Here is a 19,691-nt window from a genome sequence, read left to right as displayed (position 1 = left end):
TGCCCCACCTTGATACAAAACATCCAATGTACTGGCATAAACACGTTTACTTAAAGTGTTCTGAACACAAAAAAAGTGTTTCCCGGACGGATAGAGATGAAATCCATCACATAGCTCACCATTGGGATCTAATGATGTTTCTAAATGTACCGATAAGAGGTTAACAGCATCCTTTATCATGACAATCTGTATCTACAATGTGCCTTTGGCTGAATGTTTTGAGCGGTGTATGGTCAGAGTTAGTTTTAAATACTACCATTCTTCTATGGGGAACGCTTCAAAGCATTTAGAAATATAAAAAGATTTTTTTGTGACTGGCAATGTTCGTTCCGTCGTTGGCTGCTTAATCAGGGATTTGCTCGGGCTGACAGTCTTCCGTTATTTTCGAGTCACCGACCGGCTCAATATTGTCCACGCCGTCCGACGGGCAAGAAGCGGAGGAGCTAGAAGGCATTGCGTTTTCTTGGGAAGAATCCTCAACCGCTGAACAGATGGGTTGTGTTGCAATTTCCCCAAGAGAATCTTCAACAGCCGCTTGCACAACGGGCAAAGATTGTTCTTGTTCAACACCCTCGTGGGCTACATGCTCCATCTCCTCCATTTGAACAGGCTCTGCGGTTGTGTCAGTCGGTGATGATTTAAAAGCTGTGACTGGCTATGGAAAAACAAACCAACATTCAGCAGCATTCAGTATCATTAGGAAGACAAGTTGTGACTTTGCAGTATGTTCAAACAACTTAGCCCAGTCAAACATGCAAACCAGCAATATCGTTTAAATGTGATAGATGCATCTAGAACCTTGGTTCCTCAACATTAGTTTTCTTTGCTTTTATGTTTTGGAATAAGCCACTGAATGCAGATAACTATTGCTATCCCATACTTGTTCATATCACGCCTGAACACATTTCAAACATTCATGGCACACTCTCTCCATCCAGAAAAATCCAGGTTAGCTACTGGAGGAATGGGGTTGGTTTTTAATGACACAACTCATGAAACTAGAAACGTTTAAATGAAATAACTTTTCTTCAGTATGCATTGCAAACTGACAGCATTGAGCATACCATTGATGACTCATCAGATGTTTCTATGTTAATTTGGTGCGCAACTGGGTTTAGGCTCATGGGTGTGTCCCGTGTCAGGAAGGCAGTTTCCTCTCGTTCCCGGGTCTCCATCAGCTTGGGGAGTGGTTCTTTCCTTTTCATTCGGACAGTGTCACTGTGGCCCTGGCTTGAGTCAGAAAACATGATACTGGTAGAAATTTTTTTTTTATCATATATATATATATATATATATATATATATATATATATATATATATATATATATATATATATATATGTTCTAACAAATATGTTTTCAAACAATGTGGAAAAGGTACAGAATCAACATTGGCTCGTTTTGGAATCAGTAGCATTGGCCAAATAAATGGAATCAGAACACAAATTAAAACGTTGTAATGAGATGTTTCAAAAGCAAGTTCTCAAGAAAAGGGGTATTTATCTCTTTAAAGATTCGGTAACTAATGCTAAATTCGTATTCTAACGTAGTTCACATTTTTTACTCACCCTCCAGTGTCTGCTTTGGAACCTGCTGGGTTAAAACCAGAAGATAGCTTTAAATTGGAGCTCAACACAACACGAAATGTCACAAGTTTAGAAACTCATACCTTTTTCCTCAATGACTTTGCATACGTGATTTGGTCTGTCATTTAAATGTTTGCCCATCATGTCACCGCCTGACGCATCCACCAGGAGGTCACAGTTGAGACACACCAGTGTTAATCTACAGGAAAAAGTGTCAACTTATTACAAGTGCAAGAATCTTTATTCATGTTTTCAAGACAAGATTTCTTCTACCACTTGCTTAGTATCCACTCTGTTATCTTTGTTTTCATCATTTCAACTAGCATATTGAGATAAGCGTTGGCCAAGAATGTCATCCATCCATAGAAAAAAAAAATGTAGTTGACGAGAATTCTCGTCGCTGGCAAGGAAAGAGCCTTATTGTTCTCAAAAATGGACAGTATGCCTTATAATCAGTTGCCCCTTGGGTGTGCATCGAGTCCCAAAATCTGTCAAAGATATAATTGCGTGACAGACGAACCCTCTACTTGACTGACCATCAGACCATTTCCTGTTGACTCTTGGGCGTAAAGGAACACACACAGGATGGAAATGGCAACAATGAACCAATCTGAGGGCATTACATAATACGTGAAGTATGTATGCTGGCAGCGATAAACCAATCAAGAGAACATCACGTATAACGTACAGTACGTACCCTGGGAGCGCTAAACCATTCAGAGAAGATCACATACACTATCATTTATTTTTACTTTTAATACAGTGCACTTTATGCATGGGCAAATATGGAAACAAAACACCCTAATCAATACTGCTTCTAATAATACAGTGCGCCGCATAGTGCAGAAAAAAAGGTATAGTTGGTAACAGTATAGTAGGTAACAGTTGGAATCTAGTGGCAGTGATCAATAAGAACACATGAACAGTCTTAATTTAAATTAGGAGACCTACTTTATTGTCGATGAGTATTTCCTCTGATCTACTTTTGAGAATCTGCTCTTGTTCACTGTACTATGAAATCTGAATAAAGGACAAAAAAAAGTCAAACGCTATTACAGCACTTTAAATATAACATCAAAACCTACCTTATCATGTGGTTTCCAATTGCAACTTTACAACTTGTCCGATAATTACATGCGCCACAACCAGAGGGTGCCAGAAAGTGGGAAAAGAAGTTATCAATTTTGTTGTTGCATTCAATGCATGTGTAGCGATCTCCATTCACACTGAAATTCGGAAATGAGAACAGTAAAAAAAAAAAGGTAGAACAAGCTTGTCCTAGCCTACCACACACTCCAGAAATCTATTAGATCCTGTGATCAATGACTGAATCCAGCATGTCGTATTTCATGACTGAGCCCAATCACTCTAAATCACTCAGTTGTACAACATTAACTGTTGTAGTATTTTTAGCCATCTTAATGAGTTTGTTGAAAAAATAATTATGAGCTGCTTTGTATACATCAAACCTTGAATAATGTCTATTAATGAATACTATGAATACTCATAGCTTCAAATTAAAGAATCCTGAATAAAGGCTTCTGGGAGTCTGAATGTTGCCAGTTGCCTGCAAGTGGATTTCAGATAGCAAACCTCATGCTTCTGAGTGACAGGTTGCAATTGGTAGAAGGGTTCTCTTTCTTCTTCTGAATTGCTTTGACCTTTGCTGCTTCGCATGTGTTTCGCTTGGATTTGCCCCAACCAGCAGGTTTGATTTTTACACTGTTGACGAGTGTTCCAGGAGTTAAAATTAAAGTAGATCGATCCGCTGAACTTGACATAGCGCCTGTCTTGCCACTGAGAGAAGCCCTAATTGTCACCTGCAGAAGTAAAAGGAGAATATAAATGTGACGGACACACTCAACCAAACCAAACTCTTAACATGACGATTAGATGAGTCGCACCTTTGTCCCAGCGGGCAGACCCTCTAGAACTGAAGGCTTTCGAAAAGTCTTGTGGACTAGAGTCCTGTGGTCCACCCTGTCTTTTTGGGTGAGGAAGTTCAGTCGACATTTTCCACAGCGATGAATTCCTTTGTTCTGAAATGCAAAACCAATTGTACATGATGTAAAACATTTATTGTTTTTGGTTTTGCCCAACTTACTTCCAAAGCGTTTTATTAAATTACTATATATATTGTAGCAGGTCACACTCTGAAATACCACACTGCTAAATTTTAAAGGATCATTGGAACACAGCAACTTACCTGATGTTTCATAAAGTGGTGCATGTAAGTCTGACTATTTCTCAGAATCCTGAGACAAAAGGGACAGAGCAAGTCTTTTGTGTTTACATGGGCACTTCGGAAATGTGTCTCCACATCCGAGAAAAAGGACGATCTGTAATTGCACACCTATGTGGAGGAGAAAACTTGAGTTCATCTGTATCATGATGTGCATACAGTTTGCACGCATCGAGGCAGCAGACCTGACAGACGTAGGGCATCTCCCCGGGCTTATGGTTGTCTTTCATGTGCTCCAGGAGCAGCTGCTCCGATTCAAACGCAAGCTCACATATTTTGCAGTTGGCTAAAAATTGGAAATCACAGGAAAAACGCACATTCAAGGTGATGCACAGAACTGGAGTGTGAAGCTGATGAGGTCTCGAAGTGACATACTGGAGGACTCGATGGGGCTGTGAGCGCTCTCGATGTGACACTGGAGCTGGAATGGAGTCATGTACTGGCGGTAGCAATGCTGGCAAGTAGTGTGGCTCTCCCATGACTCGTTGCTCTGCTTCTCTAGTTCTAGGTGGTGCTTCATGTGGTTCATGAACCTGGAATGTGGAGAAAGGCACATATATCACCTAAACACTCATGAGTGATGAAAATGCTTGACCCTGGAAGGAGTAGCAAAAGAACAAATACTTTTTACATGTTTATAGCTGTAGGCAAATGAGTGCAATTCAATGTCTGTCCGTCCATCTTTTTAGTGACGCCAAATCAACTTGCATTTCAAGGTGCTAATGTATCACTGGTTTTATGTTACTTTGGATTTAAATGGACATTTCTTACTTCTTCTGGTATACAAATACAAAATTCAAGAGGAAACAAATGTCAACTGGCACTGCTTCAGTAGATTTGTACAGGACGGAGTACCTAATTTTGAAAAAGTCACAATGCAGATTTACTTTTATACATTTTCGTATGCATTCATAACTTCAGGTTTTAAATTGTTGTGAACACAAGATATAGTACATGTGATCAATGGTCTCTCGAAGCAGGTCCCATAATTTTACAAAAGGATAAATGAAGCACTCTCCACTAATCTCACTGTAAACGCTTGTAATTATAATGGTTCTTATAATTAATTACATTAAGGTTTTTTTCTGCTTAATTATTCAGTGGCAACAAAGAGTAGTGCGCAATTAAGTGTGTGCTTTAAGCTGCCTCAGTTCTCATAATAGAATCTCTTATGTGGGTGACCTTTGACTGCTACAGTGAGAGAGCAATTGCGGGACAGATGTGCTTCCCCATTAAGTGCTGCTTACAGGATTTTTTTTTTTTTTTTTTTTTTTTTTTTAAGAATTTTTACCACAGTAACTCAATCATAGAAATGGTTTATACACAACCTGAACTAGAGGTCATTTTTCATCTTTGGGCCCACGAGGGGTTAACAGTCGAGTACTGTCATCAATCTCAGATGTTCAGTGTATCTTTATTGGAACTAATATCTTTATAGTGGCTCCCTGGCAACACAGGGAAAACATATTAGTACTAGAATGTAGTAGAAATTGGATAGTCTTCTATTTTCATTCTTGCAATAACATACTCCAATCATCAGTCCCGGTTGAAATCATATATTCTATCATTTTTGCAAAAATCAATACAAAGCTGAATATACAAATGGACAGGAATTTGCACATCTATTTTCTACAAAAATGTCCCCATTTGGGTCGCCAGTGTGCAGGGCCTGAGTGAGAGAGAGGAGACTAAGCCACCAGCCAATCAGAAGGTACATATACTGTAGACTAACAGTAAACACAATCAAATCTACAGAAAATTTGGATTTTTCAGTGAACCTATTATCATTATGTGGAAACATTTTGCTTACAGAGGCGAAAGTCAATAAACTCAATAAAAGATTACATGTTGAACATGAACTTACTTGATGTTGCTCTTGAGAACTTTGAAGCAGCTCTGACACTTAAAAGTGATGCTGCTCCTCTCCACAGATATCTTTTGAGAATCTCCTTCAAATCTGCCATAGTAGAACTCGGACACCAGCATAATGCGTTTATGCATACCATTATCAGCTGTCAAAGCACTATCTTCCACCTTGCCCTGGCAACTCTGAAATAAAAGACTTATACATTTCAAATCCACAAGGCATAACTAAAATATTTAAATAAAAGTGACGAACAACATAACATACAGTCATATGATGATTTAACGCCTCCTGCTGAAGAAATTCTTCTTTACAGTTTGGGCATTTTTTCTTTATGTCACCATTTTCCACTGGTTGAGTTGTGATTGCTTGACCTGATGGTACATCAAAGCATAGAAATAACTAGAGTAAGCATTTCCCTAATACATTTTTGTTAGTTGCAAAAGTTGATTATAAAATGTCTTTATTACATTAAAACAGACCTACAAGAAAAGAGGAATTTTTGGTATTGTTTTGGACTTGTCGATTAATTGCATCATGAAACAACTGAAGCAAAATGGAGTACACTACTTTACTAACACCATCAGATGCTCCAATAAGTCAGTCTCCACTAATTTGTGTTCTGTAGAGAACAGGAGCGCCACTATTGAAATTGTCAAAATTCATTATTTAATCAAATAATTGAGTAATCGTATATGTTCACTTTAGTCACTTATACTTAGTAATAAGAGTTGTAAATACAGGAAAAAACGTACCGGCATCTAATTTGATTTTTTTTAAAGCAGTGTCTAATTGCTGAGATGACAACACCCGCTTCACGGAGTCTGTGGGAGACAAAAAAATAAATAAAAAATAGGAACAGTGATTGCATGCACACAAATAAACATGAGGACTTTAAAGAGCGCACCTCTGTTTAAGGTGTTAGTCTGAACAGGCAAGGCAGTGGTCTGCAGAGAGGAAGCCTGACTAACTTGTAGCAGACGTGGTTTGGCTGCATACACAGTGGGGTTCTGCACGTTAGCCAATGTCACTACATTGTTTCGGATCTGCTGCACATGAGGCCGATGGACAACACCAGGTATTGTAGTCGTTACTGGGGTGACCCGCTGGATAAGCTTCGGAGTCTGACTGGCTGAAATACACAACATCCAAAGTCTTACAAATCACATTAAAAACCACAAGCTACCCATAGTCTCATTTTTATATAATTACTATGCAAATTGAATTCAGAGATCTATTGAGTTGAGCATTGAGCAATATTGAATGTAGTTGCTTAACATGCAAACATGTAAACACATATAACAACACAGTTTCGAAGACATAGTGTTAAAGTGTTTTGTTTTTTCCATTTAATGTTGGCAGCTTCAGAGCACCTGGTTGTTGGCCATGGGTGCGAACACTTAATAGAGACAAGGTGGAAAAGTGAAAAAGAAAAATAGTCAAGCACAACAGGCAGCCTGTAGACAGGGGGCTTTCATTAGGCCTCTTTGTTTGGCACAAATAATGAATGACTTGAGTTAGGCTGTTAAGGTCACACATTGTCACATAAACTAGACAATCACCCAAGAGTAAGAGAGCAGGTTGGATGCTTTAGACAGGCTGGTAGAATCGGTATCAGTAAAATCTTTCCGAAAAATAGGGTACCTGAACTGTCCCGACTTATTATTACTGTAGCTTCAAGTAACAGCCAAAATAATACAAAAAACAAAAATTGGGTGATCGATTTAATTTTACGCACAAGTCTGGAAGGAACAGCGGTAAATATCCAACTTTGAACAGCAAAATAACATGCGAATTTGGGGGTCAAATTCTGGTACAGTATTTTTGATGTTATTGTGCAATAAATGCATGAACACTTTGGCAAAAACTATAGCAAAATAGAATAAATCTTATTTCCTGAATGCTTCATATTTTCTTGTGTTCATATCCAAAAGTTATATATTTTTTGTGGGTTAAGTGACTTGCCACATTGTGAGTGTTCAGTGAACGCAAAGCCTGTGTATTGGTGAATGTGCTTGGTGTGTTCATTCGTGTTCCAACAAGTATATGATTGTGTGTTTATGCCAAATGACAGCAATTAGTAAACAAGACAAATGGAATACCTTTCTGTTTTCTCAACGCACAAAGGGTCGGTACCTTGCCATCTTAGTGGAATTAGCTGGAAACATCATAACTTTTACATGATCCTCTCCGTTTTAGTAATATTCCTGTGTTTGAAACAAGGCTGGACTTGGACAGAGATTCAGTCTGCTTGCTTCTTTGATTGAAAATAATGCAACAAGCTCGGCTAACACAAGCTGCTGTTTGCTGCAACAGGCACTTGATGCTAACAGCCAACAGACATATCTGCCTTTGAGCATATACCGGTCCAGTCCGTCAAAACATGGCTTATGTTACTGGCAGATCAAACTTCCTCGAATGGTGTCAAAAAAATGCATAAAAAATAAATAAATAAAACACTAAAAAAAAAATTAGGTTGACATTTATAGAACGCACCCTTACTTTGGCCCTACACTTATGCAAAAAAAAAAAAAAAAGTGTTATATTTAGGAAATACGGTAAGTGCCTGGATTACATTCCAACAAAAACGGCTGGTTTTTTTTGTACTGTCAAAAACTTACCGGTTATACAGCTGATCAAGAGTAGGGGCGAACACACACATCTTAAGCCATAGCTCGTAGGCCACAAATGGAGGTAAATCAGCCTATTAAAGTTAATCATTTTAGTCTATTTTTTCGATTTCATCCACTCCAAGTACAGTATGTACTGGTGGAAACGAAAGCACTCAATATCATTCTTTGGCATCTGATCAAAGCAGCAGCCTCGATCTTCACCCTGCTGTTTCTCCCATGCAACACAGCATTTTCTTCACGTAACGATATCGTCTTGTCATTTCCATTGTTGGATTCCGAATCAGAGCCCCTTTCCGGCTCAAATACATATCGATGTTGGCCCACTTCCTTTTTTACTTTTGTCAGACTACTCCATTTCAGCAATGACAACAACAATTTGGCTTATCACTCTGTGGGTCAAGAAAAGACCCAGTCAATGAATTGACGATAATGTTTTGTCATTTTGTTTGTTGGATTCCGAATAAGAGCCTCTTTCCAGCTCAAATACATATCGATGTTGGCACACTTCTTTTTTTACGTTCCCAAAAAGATGACGTCCTTTTAAAAATAACCAGAGTGATTTTGGGCAAACTATTTTGTCAAATGTAGGACAAGACAAGGAAATCGGAACACCAAATATTTATCAAACTTTATAACATCGCTCCCTTTACCCATCAGCAGCTCAATTTGGAATCCCTGAAGATAGACTTCAAGGGCTATATAAATAAATTTGACTTTGACGTCTCCAATGCTCACTAAGCTAATAATAACAAACAGATGACTATATCTATGCCAGAAAGATTGAGTTCACAGCTGCAGAGCTATTCATTGTATGATGCGGAAGAAGGGCTAACTCCAAAAGCATCCAACCTGGTCCCCATAGTCTTATCATCCCTTGTTTGGCCATCTACCCACAGGGGACAATGACTCTGCCTAGCCCATGTGACAATTGTGACCCAACGGTCTTGACTGAAATCAAGCAATGTTATGTACTATGCCAAGGGTGTCAGAGAAGTGAAGCCAAATAAAAGCAAGGCAAAGGTCAAAAAGGTCAACGGCCGAGCTCAAAAAACAAAACAGAATATCACATTTTGTTTAACATTCTGTCTCTCGTGATACTTGTGTACATTTAATAAAAAAATACAGAGCTCTCCTGTCTTTTAAAATGTGTGAATTTGCAAATTTTTAAGTTGCCCAAAACTGATAGGTCCCATGGTATCTAATTATTTGTGCCAAAGAGACCTAGTCCAACAACCTACTTCTCTTTGGTGTGTAAACATTAAACACACTTATTTTCACTTTACCGCAGACTATCGGTACTCTGAATTACATGCAACACAAATTTACCTGGTACAAGGGTAAATTTGGTCCCAGGAGGATACTGATTCCCAAGAGTGGCAATGAGGTTATTGCTGCTGGTTAACTGCGGAGTTACGATGAAGCCCTTGGATTCAAACAGATATGTAGAATATTATTTACTCAAGTCACATGCAAAAAAAAAAAATTAAAAAAATAACTGGTTTAAATTACATTACCTGATTATTGACAATAACAGGCTGCGAAGTCAATGTTGTGACAGCGGCTGTAGGAGTACTGATGGCATTTCCAGCTATTTTCAAAGGTAACATTATTGAAGAGGAGGCTATTGTTGGCACAGGAGTAGGGGCAGGTGCAGTGGGTGCAAAAGCAATAGTAGGAACAGGAGGAGGAGGAGCAGGTGCCAGTGCAGGTGCAGGTGCAGGAGGAGGAGCAGGAGCAGACTTGACCACTTCCTTTTCCACATGGTTCTTTGGAGTTGAAGAACAAAGTGGAACCTCTTTTGCTTTATTTGCTGGAAAACATGTTTAGTAGAGCATCACAAGTGAACATCTGATATAAAGTGCAACAACAAAAACAATGGCTTAAGAGAATGAGAGATAAATTAAGAGATATCTTCATGACTTATAAACAGTAAACTGCTAGCTTGCACCACATTTAATTTTAATAAAAATGTACATACACACAACTCCAACAAATATGGGTTCATCATCATCGTCATCATCCTCAATCAACACCTCTGGAGCGGCTTTCTGCCACGGCTCTAGCTCTTCTTCCTCGCATTCCATAAAGAGTTCAGACATTTTGGACCTACAATAAAAACAAGCATTGATATGACACCAAATGTTTTTGTATCTGACTCTATGTATGTTCAGAACACCACAGAAAGTGGTAAAATAAACAGCAACATAACAAACATGAATAAGGATATTTATTGTCTGGAATAAGAATGTAATGTTTGCATTTACTGAGCAAAACAGTCCAAACGAAAAAATACTGCTGATATTTTACCTGAAAAGTGTACAAGTGACTTGAGTTCAATTTACATGCTACATTGTTTTAACTGGTTAAAAAAAAAAAAAGTGTTGAGACTTAAAGTGCGATAACGGACAGTTGTTGCCACTTAGAAGAGAAAATATTTCAATCCCACTTCCCACTCACGGGCGTCAGTAGGAAAGGATTGGGGATAAAAAAAAAAGAAAAAAGAACATCTGTCACTACTTTCTGAACTTTTGATTCAGACGTGAGGCAATAAGCAATCACAAAAGCATCAGTATGTCAGTACCTCTCTAGTAATCATTAATGAAACTGGTTATGTTAAAAAAAAAAAAGTAACACAGTATTAGTTAGTTTAAACCAGACATAAGAGCCAGTCAAAGCTACAACTTCTTACTGCATTGACACCACCAGGCATTCATGGGACGGTATCAGGTTCTAATGGTATCATGAACTTGAAACAAAAATATCACGGTATTGAAATTAGCTCTAAAATAAATTATTGAGTATTTTTATTAAGTATTAAGTATTTTTTGCTAAATACATATCAATTTTAAACATTATAAATACAAGTTTTATTTCTGAACAAAATAATCTTTACAATACAGCATGTTACAATAACAATTATTTATCATGTTAAATTTAAAAAATACGTAAATAAAATCAAAACAAACCTTCAGTGAGCAAAATTAGTTTTGCTGACGAATAAACCTCTTTCTGATTGAACACATCAAATTTAAATTGAAATATGGGCACTTAGTATAAAATAACTATAAATCTACAGTACAACAATATTTAAAAAAATGATTGATTACAAATAAACTACATCGAGTGATGGTCATTTATTGGTTTTAATTATTGGCCTCACTTAGCAGGCTTGATGGCTTGTGTCCTACCTTGAGCAATATCACATAAAACGTAATTGTAACATATTGTTATCATTCCCGTTCCGTCTCGAAGTCGTAGACGGGGGACACCGGGGAAGTCCTCCTTCCAATGCCACAGTTGCCCTGGGGATGAACAGCCCTCGCAGGTTGACTCAAACGGGAGCCCACAGTTAACAAAACGGGCAGCGAAAAAGCAGGGTTGACAATCAGCCTTCACTTTTATTACATTTTAAAAGAGCACTCTCATGCTCTTCTTGCTCAACAACTTTTTTGCCGCCACAAAAGAGCACCTTGTCCTCTGCACTCTCTCACTCGCTAACCCACTCCCTCATTCCCCATTCAAGCATACTACTCACAACAATATGATAACTTGTTAGCTACGTTTACTCAGGTAGTTAGCCGCAGCAGAAAATGATATTGATATTAAAGCGCACAAAGCAAGGAAATGGACAATGTGGTTAGCTCCTGCAGCAGAGGAGGACTCATGTATGGTACACAATAAGAGCACATCGCTGTTGCCTGTTAAGGCATAGGACGGAGAAGGGGAAAAAAATCTTACCGGTTTTGACAGATTTGGACGGTTTGAGGGTTGACTTTTAAAACTGCAATATATTGCCGATTCGGACATTGTCCCATGCCTCGACACCGCTTGAGCTGGACACCATGCAAAAAAGCTTCACACCATTCAATGTCAGGAAACTGCTAGCAATCTTCACCAAAGTTAATGTATGTAAACATGTTATCGCTACTGTGAACTTCAGTTAGAACTATCTGCCACAACATTTTGAATTTTACGAGCATACCATATTCCTCTCACTCACTACAGCTTAATGACAAAAACGACTTTAAAATCCAGAATTTTGCAGTGATTCCTCTAATCATTTTAGAGGTTAACTAAAGTGTTTAGTCTACCACACACATGAAAACAATACCTGATGTTCAGATATCCGGCCAATCTGGTGGTTTATTGCAATGCAAGCATATTAGCACAAGTGCACATGCTCTTTGTCCCCAAAATGAAAAGCAGCACAGGTAACAACATTGGGTGGGCTGTCTCTTTTCAGACAAAGACTCTTGGATTAATCCCTCACTGCTCTTCATTCAATACCAGCCGTGTTTAGCATTATGAATTGCCGTGATTGTGACAACAGCATTATGGGAGGTGGGTTAATATACTCCGTGAAACAAAAAGTCTCACACAACATTGTTTCTCTATTTGAGCCCTTGGGAATAAGATGGATACCATCACAAGACATTGCAAATAGTAATACCAGATCCTTCTGATGTTCTGATGGATTTATTATCTTTCTTGGAATCAAAAAACAAAAAAACTTCTGTATAACTGGATCCATGAGACAAAAGTGTTTTATCAGTTTGAGTTCAAGTCAAAAGCAGCTATTTTATGCCACCGGGAAATTCCTTGCCTATTGTTTACAACTATAATGAAATGCCATTGTTAAATCTGAACTAGTTATTATTGCAAACATCATAAAGGGATTCATACATCGTAGGGGTGGGCCAACATATTAATGAATTGAGGCATTACAATACTCAAAAACAATATTCAAATCAATCAAACCTAATCTAATCTCAATCTAAAGAAGAATTGTAACCTAAAGATTTGAAATCGAATCAAATCAAATTTAGCCCAGCCCTAATATATATTTATTATAAAATCGTTCAATTACTGACTACACGCTATGAACAACAAAACTATGTGTTTCAACGATAGTCATTACCCCAAAAAACAGTTAAATAAAAAAAAAAATCGGCTTTTGTAACGTAAAATGATTCAACGTTCTTTCTATTCGTACACTCGCACAAAGCTTTCATCCAAGATGGCGGCGTTATTCACGACGTAAGTGGAAAAACCTGTACAAATCCTGATCGCAGTTCTTGTCACACTGCAACCAAATTGTTTAAACTTGAAAAAAATCAATGACCAGCAGTTGCTTGCAAATATGTTTGCATTAAACGTAGGACATTACTATAAACGCAACACACGCAAAACCTGGAAAATGTAAACACTCATTTTGCATTTAGATATAACACAGCATGGGGTTTACTGAATTGGACTGAACCTCTTGAATTAACAAAAATATGAAAATAAACCAGAAAATACAGCAAATATAGACACCAGCTAACATTTTATTTATAAAAAGTGTTTGCATTCTGTTCTACTGCAATAAGTAATGCTAACTTGCTAGCGCGTTGGTGTTTTGTATGTGACAATTCCGCTTTTCTCCGACCACATTTCTTGCTAAAGTGAGTGACATAATTACATAAGTTTTGTCACTTGGGTGCATGAATTCAGTAATCGATCCTGCTGTGTTTGGTTCATCACTTTGCTGCTCGTCGTAAGAAACCCTTAAGCTAACATTAGCTTGTTTTCATTGTCTGAATGTGCGGTTTGGGATCAACTCTATCACGTGGAGAATGTTTTCAGGGTGTTCGGGGAGACTTTGCTTACCTCTCCTACAAGCCAATTCAAAGGCTGAATCACCAGCGTCGCAGTGGCACTTGAATCTGGACGTTGGGTTACAGTACTGCGCTTTTTCCCAACACCATCGGTGGAAATGGTGCCTTGTGTGAGCCAAGCACAGCGGAAACGCTCGCTGCGGATTTGGACCAATCATGGCGAGCCCCATTTGAACCCAGTCGGAAACTAGCGCCCCCTCGACTCAACAAGAACCAGAAAGCCGAGTATGCTCTGTCCTTGGTTTATTTTTTTTTTTATTTTATATTATTTACTGGGATAGGCAGCAGCAAGCCAGCGACCCTAGAGACGATAAGCGGCCATGGAGATGGATGGATGGATGATGGATAAAAGAAAGAAAGAAAGAAAGAAAGAAAGAAAAAAAAGAAAGAAAGAAAGAAAGAAAGAAAGAAAGAAAGAAAGAAAATAGATAAGCATGGGTTTGTTGTGCTGAAATGTAGAAAGAACATAGATTAGCAGAATATAGATAAGCATGCTTTTGTTGTGCTGAAAGATAAGAACATATATACAAGCACGGTTTTGTAGTGTTTTTGTGCTGGTTGTGCCACCAGCAATACCTAAACAATAGCAAAACAACACAGCGAAGATTCGCACAGCTGAACCTTTGTGCTTTGGGCAAACCTGCTGTATGAACTGAGTTACACCCAGCGAGGAGAACCAGCATGTTGCTGAGGCCCAGCCAGGAGCTGGTGATAGTTCATGACCAGCTAGTCTCGCTGAGGTCACCAGCACTTGCAGGGTAACAACACCATGTCGGTATTTCTTAGTGGCTTTGACTCAGTTAATAGAGCGATAGAGCGACTCACCTAGTGGTCCAGGGTATGGGTGTTTGATTCTTGACAGTTTTTTTTTTTTTTTGGCTGTTTCTTCTACAAGCCAATTCAAAGGCTGACTCATCAGCGTCACAATTGTACTTGAATGTGGACGTTGGGTTACGGTACTGCGCTTTTGTTTTTCCAAAACCACGGGTGGAAATGGTGCCTCGTGTGAGCCAAGCACAGCGGAAATGCTCGCTGCGGATTGAACCAATCATGGAGAGCTCCATTTGAACCCAGTTGTGAACTAGTGCCCCCTAAACACAACAAGTACCAGAAAGTCGTATATGCTCTGTCCTTGGTTTATCATTATTTTTTTTTTGTATTATTTACTGGGATAGGCAGCAACAAGCCAGCGATTCTTGAGACGATAAGTGGCCATGGAGAAGGTTGGATGGATGGATGGATGGATGGATAGATGGATGGATGGATGGATGGATGGATGGATGGATGGATAGTAGAAAGAAAGAAAGAAAGAAAGAAAGAAAGAAAGAAAGAAAGAAAGAAAGAAAGAAAGAAAGAAAGAAAGAAAGAAAGTTTGAATCTTGGCTGTTTTGTTTGTTTTTCCAGGGGTGTCATACTAGCCTCCTGAACCCTACTTGTAGCACCAAAATCGCACCAGGTAGTTTTACCTTACCAGCAATATTAAGTTGTGCTCCAACGAATATGCAGGAGTTGTTCTACTCATGTGTTAAAAAAAAAAAAAAAAAAAAGAAGTGAAAACTATTACTAGTTCAATTTAGTCATTCTATTAGTGCACTGAATTGTTAGTGAGGACAAAAAAGCTGTGCCCAAATTCACAGGCTGCGGCCTCCAAGTGCTGAATTTTTAAGGGCACATGACATAAGTTCTGGTGTGCCTTGACCACAGGCCACATTCTAGCTTTCATTCCCATGGAAACGAAACACACTACATAACACACTTTTGTAGCCTCATTTATGGCACTCCTCAACTCTTTCACGTGTGCCACTAGTACTACTGAAGTAGTTAGTTCAAAATTCTGCTAGTTTGTGGTTATTACCAGTAATTGTTGCTCTGTTATCCACTAGTGCACTTTGTTCAGTACTTTGATTCATTTCCAAGTTTAATTTTAAATACAATTAGCAGAATTCAATAATGATGAATAATAAAAATACTAAAGGCAATATATACAGTACACCAATGTTGTGCATTTGCATCTTTCACCCATTAATTGACTGAATAATCTAAATAATGCATCACACCCAAATTTATGACGAAGTGAACTGAATTATTTGAGTTTGCCCAACAGGTGGCAGTCTGGAATTATTAATGCTGTTCAAATCAGCAGGGTTGGCTCGCCCTTGCCATGTTCTAACGTTTGATAACGCCGTACTTATCAGACGGACGATAAAAGATGAGCATGTCTTGTAAGTAAATCTTAATGCTGTATGATTGACTAAGGAAGGCAATAAGGCAGTTTATCAACAGGCAGGTTATCAACCCTATATCCGTTTCAATAGGATTTTGGTGTTTATGTTTAAATTAGGTTCATAAGCCTGTCAGTCCAATTTCATAGAATCATTTATGAATGAGTTTAACATTCGCGTTGCAAGCTATCTGCTGTTAATGATGCTAAACCTGAGGACTAATCCAAAGTTGTTACAAAAGGTTGTAACACCATAGGATATTTCTATAGCTCGCAAGCCAATGATCAATATACAGTATTGTTTGAAATTCATCAATGTAAAAAAAATATAGGCTATAAATTGGTCCGTCACAATGTTATCAAGAGATTGCCACATAACCACAACAATAAATAATATAAAACTCTTTATTTGTGTGTCAACGAGTCTCTTTGTAATTAATTAATCTTTATATTAATAGGATTCCACCTCAGCGTTCGTGTGTGCACCAAGACTAATTTAAAGTTAAAGATTGACGCCATTTTCCAAGCAATTGGCCCCAAATATAGACAAATGGCACGAAGAAGCTCCATTTGAGCAACACAAATATGTACACATTTTCCTTAAAGGGAATATGTGTAAACGTTTGTATGCGCCCGTGGGACCTTTAGGGGCATTAGGGTAAATGCAGAAATACACAATCCTCCTCCAGCTGTCCGTAGCTATAACAGACATGCCTACTTCTGGAGGAGTGCCACCCCCCATGTAATATAATTTAATGATAACTAGACCTACAATTATATTTAAAACATATTGTTGGTGAAAATACATTTATGTGCATTTTTTTTTTAATTTATAATAATTCGATTTCTCTTTATTTAATGAAAAACAGTTTAAACCTTACATATTGCCACTTTAAGACTCAACACTGATAAGCTATTGAAAGCTCATAGTGTATTTGTCTTTGCGTTGCGCCATTCTCTGCTTGACTAATGAGGGCCCGGAAGACTTGTATGGAGTAAAATCGCTGTCAAAAAGAGGTATGCTCGTTTAACAATTCATATGAGTACGACTAAATTGTGTTGAGTTTACAAATCTAAAACTTACGAGTGCAAGCTATTTTAAATACAACTTTCGTTTGCCCGACTATGACCTCGTGAGACACGACTTCATGTCTTTGCATGAATCTCTCCTTTGGATTTGTAGATCTGATCCTTTGCATTCGTGGATCTGAGCCTTTGGGTTTGAGTTGAATATGCAAATTGAGATGACATCACACCCAGCTACCAGGCAAAGTCAGTTGATCTGCAAATCATCCGGGCTGCCATTAGTCAACACACATACGTATTTTTGACAGCGATCTTACTCCATACATCAACAGCTGATTGTTTCCAACGTGAATGTCCAATTAATGTAGGAGTTGTTTTATGAAACTGGACAGACAGGCTTATGACCTGTGACTCCAAATCCATGTAATGTTTGAAAATCATTGATATAAATTATAAATTGGTCCGTCAAAATGTTTTTTAAGAGATTAATTGCCACATAATCACAACAATAAGTAAGTAAACAATAAATATGAAAACATTTTTATTTGTAATTAATTAATCTTTATTTTGTAATAGGATTCAACTTCAGAGCTTGGGTGTGCTTCAAGACCAATACTGTACTGAGGGCTTTTTCCAAAACAACTGCAGTTCTTGTTTCTGCCAGCAGAAGTCACTAGCTGTAACAAAAGCTTCCCAAAATGAAGCCATTTTCCAAAATATTGCCCCTAAATGGCCACAAATGGCCCACAAAAGCTTAATTTGAGCATTACAAGAAATGCACACACATTATCCTAAAAGCATTGAAAACCTCTGTTTAGCATTCAGATTGCATTCAATTCTGCCATTTTTTTCTTCTCTTTGCATGTGTAGCCGGAACGACTCCCAGATCGACGGACTTTGCCTAGAAGCTTGGCGTGATGTCATCTCAGATCCATAAATTCAAAGCAGAGATTTATGCAGACATGAATTTGTGTCTCGCAAAGTCATAGTCCTGCAAACGAGAGTTGGATTCAAAATACTTTGCACTCGCAAGTTTTCAATTCATTTTCAAACTCAACACAATTTAGAGTCGTACTCACACAACACAGGGATCGTTACATTGATATGGTGCATTGCGCTTGTTGTCACTCAGTATATCTTTAAATATGTTTGTAATACAATATTTTTAAATATGTGTTTGGAGACCTTTTAAAATGAGTGCTGTCTTCCAGCAGGAAAGCTGAAGAGTGCTATTGAACTAAAAGTCCATGCCAATTAAAGGCATAGCTCACAAATGTGCACGTGTGTGATTTACAGCCTATGTACTCTTAGAGTTATATGGGTGGTCATGAAACAAATTTTACTTGTATGTCAAAACACCACTGTACTGTACTTGTTTTTTAATAAGCACAGTTGATGGAGATTTCTACAGCACTGAGGGTACAGGACTCAATGTACTTTTTCCTTTTTAATGTTCCAGGTGGTGTTGGTCTGTTTCGTTCGTGGATGCAAAATGACTACATATAAATACTCAGTGAAAGCATCCCCCCCTCAGTGACCGTAGGGCCCCAGGTCTGATTTCCTCAACCGGCTGCCATGTACTTTCACCGCCAAGCTTCTTAAAGCTGCCAATTCAAGCACGGTTACAAATAATGTGTATTTCCTCCAACCCACAGGTCAATTTTGTATGCAAACAATATTCAAATTGTTTATAATAGCTTCAAAGTTAAATTTGCGTTAATGACTATACACATTACTAACCTACACAAAATACTCTTTCAGTCATTAAGCGTTATTTTTGGCCGGGGGCCACTGTGTGCTTCCTGTGTGTGAAGCGCTGAATAGTGCCAAAAATGTTACAAGTTTACTCCTTTTCTCTGAGCATAATGGAACTCACGCTGTAAAACATCTGGTTAAGACCGGAGGGACAATTATAGTGATTGCTTAAGAGGTCATCATGTGTTGTTTTATGTGTTGTATTGAATGTAGTTGTACACATTTGATTCCTGCAAAATATCAGAGCACACCCATCTTCTTGCAACCACATAAGCAAGCTGGATTGCTAACAAACCTGTATTATCGCACATCCATACGCCCTGCAAATATTTTTTTGCAGCACCTTTGACTTCCATGTTGTTCCATTACCAAAACAATTTTCCCTACAGAAGTAATGTCAAAAGTGAACTCAATCCAGGCTGAAAATGTCACCATCATAAACCCTGGCAATGTTTACATGATTTTAGAATTCCTAACTATTACACAAGTATAACAATTATTAATCACTATACATTCCACCAAACGTGTGGTTTTCCTAGTCCATTTGTGAAGTAGTTTTGAATTGAGTTGATTGGATTTCTTTTACACAAGAGTTGGATTAATTATTTGGACTCTGCAAAGTGGGTTGAAGATTATATTTGGCCAGGATGAAGAGCTGAAGCTGGTTGCTCGTTGTGTACTGAATTTAATAAACTGTAACATTAGTTA

At 38.2% G+C, this 19,691-nt stretch overlaps 1 protein-coding gene and 1 long non-coding RNA gene across 5 annotated transcripts; one reads left to right on the top strand and one right to left on the bottom strand.

The window, feature by feature from the left end:
• Window positions 1-27: 27 nt before the first annotated feature.
• On the bottom strand, window positions 28-14,114 carry znf280d (zinc finger protein 280D). 4 transcript variants are annotated; one of them, XM_088413013.1, is made up of 19 exons: window positions 13,974-14,114; window positions 10,303-10,430; window positions 9,839-10,134; window positions 9,651-9,747; window positions 6,599-6,823; window positions 6,447-6,515; window positions 5,959-6,065; window positions 5,692-5,876; window positions 4,203-4,360; window positions 4,013-4,113; window positions 3,792-3,938; window positions 3,490-3,624; window positions 3,179-3,405; window positions 2,671-2,811; window positions 2,537-2,605; window positions 1,669-1,784; window positions 1,568-1,592; window positions 1,065-1,230; window positions 28-655 (listed from the first exon to the last, which is right to left on the bottom strand). In XM_088413013.1, the coding sequence occupies exons 2-19, from the start codon at window positions 10,421-10,423 to the stop codon at window positions 344-346; spliced, it is 2,697 nt and encodes an 898-aa protein (XP_088269139.1). In that variant the 5' UTR covers window positions 10,424-10,430; window positions 13,974-14,114; the 3' UTR covers window positions 28-343. The 4 variants fall into 4 exon arrangements, 2 of the variants coding, with proteins under 2 accessions (XP_088269139.1, XP_088269140.1); XM_088413014.1 differs by having other exon boundaries at window positions 1,568-1,589; XR_015865353.1 differs by having other exon boundaries at window positions 507-655; window positions 1,065-1,226.
• LOC148424867 (uncharacterized) lies at window positions 13,337-18,464 on the top strand. Its single transcript, XR_015865364.1, has 3 exons — window positions 13,337-13,361; window positions 15,386-15,437; window positions 18,099-18,464. It is a non-coding gene; the product is annotated as an uncharacterized LOC148424867 (long non-coding RNA).
• Window positions 18,465-19,691: the final 1,227 nt, after the last annotated feature.

This window comes from Hippichthys cyanospilos, chromosome 4, assembly GCF_059441005.1.
Source record: "Hippichthys cyanospilos isolate Australia breed blue-spotted pipefish chromosome 4, RoL_Hcya_1.0, whole genome shotgun sequence".
Classification (NCBI taxonomy): domain Eukaryota; kingdom Metazoa; phylum Chordata; class Actinopteri; order Syngnathiformes; family Syngnathidae; genus Hippichthys; species Hippichthys cyanospilos.
The sequence above is the reverse complement of the archived record's forward strand: the minus strand, read 5'-3'. Positions and strand labels throughout refer to the sequence as shown.

Coding starts and splice junctions, on each gene's coding strand:
- znf280d (XM_088413013.1), bottom strand. CDS start 10,423: ATGTCTGAACTCTTTATGGAATGCGAGGAAGAAGAGCTAGAGCCGTGG. Junction 3,625..3,791: donor ACCACTTTATGAAACATCAG/GTAAGTTGCTGT, acceptor TTTGCATTTCAG/AACAAAGGAATTCATCGCTG. Junction 3,406..3,489: donor GTCTGCCCGCTGGGACAAAG/GTGCGACTCATC, acceptor TTACTTCTGCAG/GTGACAATTAGGGCTTCTCT.